Source organism: Blennius ocellaris, assembly GCF_963422515.1.
Source record: "Blennius ocellaris genome assembly, contig: SCAFFOLD_76, whole genome shotgun sequence".
Classification (NCBI taxonomy): Eukaryota; Metazoa; Chordata; class Actinopteri; order Blenniiformes; family Blenniidae; genus Blennius; species Blennius ocellaris.
Window position 1 is genome coordinate 71,501 of NW_027661907.1, and position 6,000 is coordinate 77,500.

The 6,000-nt window shown below is 43.4% G+C and overlaps 1 protein-coding gene across 4 annotated transcripts in view; it reads right to left on the reverse strand.

The window, feature by feature from the left end:
* The window catches only part of klc1a (kinesin light chain 1a), a gene marked incomplete at its 3' end in the record, with an annotated part of 38,775 nt that overhangs the window by 14,367 nt on the left and 18,408 nt on the right, over positions 1-6,000 (reverse strand). For 3 of the 4 annotated variants that reach the window (XM_080522097.1, XM_080522098.1, XM_080522096.1), the window contains exon 14: positions 2,732-2,862. In XM_080522097.1, the coding sequence (XP_080378223.1) occupies positions 2,732-2,862 (131 nt within the window). Of the gene's footprint in view, positions 1-2,727; positions 2,863-6,000 lie in introns of those variants that run through there. The other variant, XM_080522099.1, reaches the window with a different exon arrangement.

Here is a 6,000-nt window from a genome sequence, read left to right on the forward strand (position 1 = left end):
TTAAGAAGTTCTGTATGGTTCTCAGTTACACTTTAAGAAGTACTGTATGGTTCTCAGTGTCGCTTTAAGAAGTACTGTATGGTTCTCAGTGTCGCTTTAAGAAGTACTGTATGGTTCTCAGTGTCGCTTTAAGAAGTACTGTATGGTTCTCAGTGTCGCTTTAAGAAGTACTGTATGGTTCTCAGTTACACTTTAAGAAGTACTGTATGGTTCTCAGTGTCGCTTTAAGAAGTTCTGTATGGTTCTCAGTTACACTTTAAGAAGTACTGTATGGTTCTCAGTGTCGCTTTAAGAAGTTCTGTATGGTTCTCAGTTACACTTTAAGAAGTACTGTATGGTTCTCAGTTACACTTTAAGAAGTACTGTATGGTTCTCAGTTACACTTTAAGAAGTTCTGTATGGTTCTCAGTTACACTTTAAGAAGTACTGTCTGGGTTCTCAGTTACACTTTAAGAAGTTCTGTATGGTTCTCAGTTACACTTTAAGAAGTACTGTATGGTTCTCAGTTACACTTTAAGAAGTACTGTCTGGGTTCTCAGTTACACTTTAAGAAGTTCTGTATGGTTCTCAGTTACACTTTAAGAAGTACTGTATGGTTCTCAGTTACACTTTAAGAAGTACTGTATGGTTCTCAGTTACACTTTAAGAAGTACTGTCTGGGTTCTCAGTTACACTTTAAGAAGTTCTGTATGGTTCTCAGTTACACTTTAAGAAGTACTGTATGGTTCTCAGTTACACTTTAAGAAGTACTGTCTGGGTTCTCAGTTACACTTTAAGAAGTTCTGTATGGTTCTCAGTTACACTTTAAGAAGTACTGTATGGTTCTCAGTTACACTTTAAGAAGTACTGTATGGTTCTCAGTTACACTTTAAGAAGTTCTGTATGGTTCTCAGTTACACTTTAAGAAGTACTGTCTGGGTTCTCAGTTACACTTTAAGAAGTTCTGTATGGTTCTCAGTTACACTTTAAGAAGTACTGTATGGTTCTCAGTTACACTTTAAGAAGTACTGTCTGGGTTCTCAGTTACACTTTAAGAAGTTCTGTATGGTTCTCAGTTACACTTTAAGAAGTACTGTATGGTTCTCAGTTACACTTTAAGAAGTACTGTATGGTTCTCAGTTACACTTTAAGAAGTTCTGTATGGTTCTCAGTTACACTTTAAGAAGTACTGTATGGTTCTCAGTTACACTTTAAGAAGTACTGTATGGTTCTCAGTGTCGGCAGGTCGGTACTCACACTCGTATTGTAAAGAAGTGGTATCCTAGTATTTATTATTATTCCCTAAAATATCCGTCCCTAAAGGGAACAACGCTTTTATTCCAAATTCCATTTTTCATCTCGAGACAAAATAATCTTCTTCAAAATAAAATGAATTTGTTGTAATCCAATATTTCAGTGTCATTTGGATTATTATCCAAACCTTTTCTTCCTAAAATAAACATTTGTATCAACAAAAATGACAATTGTTACTTTCTTTGTAAAAAGTTTGAATTATTTTTTAATATGAACAAAATTTGTATGTATTTTTACTTTTTAAACAAATTTCAATTTCATAGTAAATATTAAACATTTTACATCCAGATATTTTCTTCTCAGTATATTAACCTTTTTAAAAATATATATCTATATATTTGAAAAGTATTTTCCCTTCTTGATATTCACATCTCGCTCATCTTACAACTGTTGATAATAAATAGTAAAACTCATATTCTGTATATATATTTAATAACATTTCCTTCATGTAGTAAAAAGACAATTTGATATCTGAATGGATTATTATTTTTTCCTTCTCGTCTTTCCAGAATTCATTTATTGTCTGTTATTAAAATAAATCTATACGTTGTAATTTTATGCAAGTACAATACAAACTTTTTGTCCAAAATACTTTTAAAATATGGCAAACTAAATATTGTTTAAGAAAATCTGAGTAATTCCAACATCTTCTTTAAATAAAATTATTACACTTAAATGATTTACTTCTTACAATAGTCACTAAATTCAATTTGATCAAAATATAAAACATCTTCTATTAAAAGCTTTTTCAGTGAAATAAAACCATTTACTCACCACTTAATGTCAAAATACTGTTTTTCCTTCTGAGAAGACTTTTTCTGAACTTATTCACTTTTATCTCAGAAACTTCACCGTCTGAAGCCAAACGAGTCGTCCTGCTTTCAGGTTGCTCAAACATTCACCGGTTGGTTTCTGGAGGAAATGAGGCCGAGGCTAACGCACGCTAACCCACGCTAACGCACGCTAACGCACGCTAACCCACGCTAACGCACGCTAACTAACAGAAAGCAATGGCAACCGATGGTAACTAACGGTAACAGAAACCGATTGTAACTAACAGAAACCAAAGGTCAGTAGAGGTCAGTAGAGGTCAGTAGAGGTCAGTAAAGGTCAGTAAAGGTCAGTAGAGGTCAGTAGAGGTCAGTAGAGGTCAGTAAAGGTCAGTAGAGGTCAGTAAAGGTCAGTAGAGGTCAGTAGAGGTCAGTAGAGGTCAGTAGAGGTCAGTAAAGGTCAGTAGAGGTCAGTAAAGGTCAGTAAAGGTCAGTAGAGGTCAGTAGAGGTCAGTAAAGGTCACCAGCGGCGATAGAAAAGGAGCTGCTGTGTTTGTGTCCATGGCTTCGTGTGCAAACTGCTTCACCACCAAAGAAGATCAGCGCCTCGCGTTTGGTTAGTGACTCTCGTCCCTGGCGTGTTGGGGTGGGGGGGTGGGGATAGTTACCCGGGGTTTTTAGGGTCACTGTCCCGGGCCGAGCCGCCCTTCAGCTTCCGGACAAGTTTCTCGCTGCTGCGCCTGATGGAGGCTCGTAGTTTACTGAAGGAGCCGCTTCTCTTCAGGGAACCTGAGCCGTCCTGGAGGGAACAACACAACGTTACACACACACTCTCTCACACACACACACACACACACACACACACACACACACACACACACACACACACACACACACACACACACACACACACACACACACACACACACACACACACACACACACACACACACACACACACACACACACACACACACACACACACACACACACACTCTAAATCCTCAGAAATGCTAAACAATGTTGCAGTTTGCATGCCGGGCCACCAGGTGGTGCTACTTTGTACATGTGTGCAGAGAACAGGTGAACATTGCAGCTCTTCATAGTGCTGATGATAGGGTGGTGTGTGTGTGTGTGTGTGTGTGTGTGTGTGTGTGTGTGTGTGTGTGTGTGTGTGTGTGTGTGTGTGTGTGTGTGTGTGTGTGTATATATGGCATAAATAGACTTTCAGCTTGACTTTTCAACTTCAGCAGCGTTTGTCCAGCAGACTGAGCAGCACCAGCAGTATTCTGAGTACTACGACTGTACTGCTCACATACAGTATTAGGGTGGTGTACTCAGTGACGACATATAAATACTGACGGTATTTGAGTATCACAGCAGTGTACTCAGTGACGACGTATAAATACTGACAGTATTTGAGTATCACAGCCATGTACTCAGTGACGACGTATAAATACTGACAGTATTTGAGTATCACAGCCGTGTACTCAGTGACGGAGTATAAATACTGACAGTATTTGAGTATCACAGCCATGTACTCAGTGACGGAGTATAAATACTGACAGTATTTGAGTATCACAGCCATGTACTCAGTGACGGAGTATAAATACTGACAGTATTTGAGTATCACAGCGGTGTACTCAGTGACGGAGTATAAATACTGACAGTATTTGAGTATCACAGCGGTGTACTCAGTGACGGAGTATAAATACTGACAGTATTTGAGTATCACAGGCATGTACTCAGTGACGGAGTATAAATACTGGCGGTATTTGAGTATCACAGCCGTGTACTCAGTGACGGAGTATAAATACTGACAGTATTTGAGTATCACAGCGGTGTACTCAGTGACGGAGTATAAATACTGACAGTATTTGAGTATCACAGCGGTGTACTCAGTGACGGAGTATAAATACTGGCGGTATTTGAGTATCACAGCGGTGTACTCAGTGACGGAGTATAAATACTGGCGGTATTTGAGTATCCCAGCCGTGTACTCAGTCGTGCTACTTCCAGTGAGATTCTGGATCTTGACTAAACTGGAGGCCCAGACTCTGTTCACCTCCCGGTGTTACGCCCAGTTGTGCAGCAGCAGAAGTTTGGGCCTCAGAACTGAGACAAACCTACATCATGAAATATTTTAATGTTAAAACCAAAGTTTGTCGGAGATCAAATGTATATAAATATACAATATCACCGTTTGTTCAAAACAGCTTCAAATTTCACACAAAAGATTAAAATGGAAAGCAGAAGAAAAGAGAAAAAGTCCGAAGCTTCACCTGTTTAACAGGAAATGATCGTTTGTTTAGATCAGTAGATCTAGAAAAACTAGAATGATGTGGAATTAGAGCGGTGGAGCAGTTAGGGTGGTGGTGTTCACGGCTGAGAGTCACAGCAGGTTAGGGTGGTGGTGTTCACGGCTGAGAGTCACAGCAGGTTAGGGTGGTGGTGTTCACGGCTGAGAGTCACAGCAGGTTAGTGTGGTGGTGTTCACGGCTGAGAGTCACAGCAGGTTAGGGTGGTGGTGTTCACGGCTGAGAGTCACAGCAGGTTAGGGTGGTGGTGTTCACGGCTGAGAGTCACAGCAGGTTAGGGTGGTGGTGTTCACGGCTGAGAGTCACAGCAGGTTAGGGTGGTGGTGTTCACGGCTGAGAGTCACAGGAGGTTAGGGTGGTGGTGTTCACGGCTGAGAGTCACAGCAGGTTAGTGTGGTGGTGTTCACGGCTGAGAGTCACAGCAGGTTAGTGTGGTGGTGTTCACGGCTGAGAGTCACAGCAGGTTAGTGTGGTGGTGTTCACGGCTGAGAGTCACAGCAGGTTAGGGTGGTGGTGTTCACGGCTGAGAGTCACAGCAGGTTAGGGTGGTGGTGTTCACGGCTGAGAGTCACAGCAGGTTAGGGTGGTGGTGTTCACGGCTGAGAGTCACAGCAGGTTAGGGTGGTGGTGTTCACGGCTGAGAGTCACAGGAGGTTAGGGTGGTGGTGTTCACGGCTGAGAGTCACAGCAGGTTAGTGTGGTGGTGTTCACGGCTGAGAGTCACAGCAGGTTAGTGTGGTGGTGTTCACGGCTGAGAGTCACAGCAGGTTAGGGTGGTGGTGTTCACGGCTGAGAGTCACAGCAGGTTAGGGTGGTGGTGTTCACGGCTGAGAGTCACAGCAGGTTAGGGTGGTGGTGTTCACGGCTGAGAGTCACAGCAGGTTAGTGTGGTGGTGTTCACGGCTGAGAGTCACAGCAGGTTAGGGTGGTGGTGTTCACGGCTGAGAGTCACAGCAGGTTAGGGTGGTGGTGTTCACGGCTGAGAGTCACAGCAGGTTAGGGTGGTGGTGTTCACGGCTGAGAGTCACAGCAGGTTAGGGTGGTGGTGTTCACAGCTGAGAGTCACAGCAGGTTAGTGTGGTGGTGTTCACGGCTGAGAGTCACAGCAGGTTAGGGTGGTGGTGTTCACGGCTGAGAGTCACAGCAGGTTAGGGTGGTGGTGTTCACGGCTGAGAGTCACAGCAGGTTAGGGTGGTGGTGTTCACAGCTGAGAGTCACAGCAGGTTAGGGTGGTGGTGTTCACAGCTGAGAGTCACAGCAGGTTAGGGTGGTGGTGTTCACGGCTGAGAGTCACAGCAGGTTAGTGTGGTGGTGTTCACGGCTGAGAGTCACACGGTTATGAAGCCACAGGTAAAAGGTGGAGGAGGAAACGACAGGTGGAGGAAATGACAGGTGGAGGAGGAAATGACAGGTGGAGGAATCGACAGGTGGAGGAGGAAACGACGGGTTGAGGAGGAAATGACAGGTGGAGGAAACGACAGGTGTAAGGAGGAAACGACAGGTGGAGGAAACGACAGGTGGAGGAGGAAATGACAGAAGGAGGAAACGACAGGTGGAGGAGGAAATGACAGGTGGAGGAGACGACAGGTGGAGGAGGAAATAGGTGGAGGAAACGACAG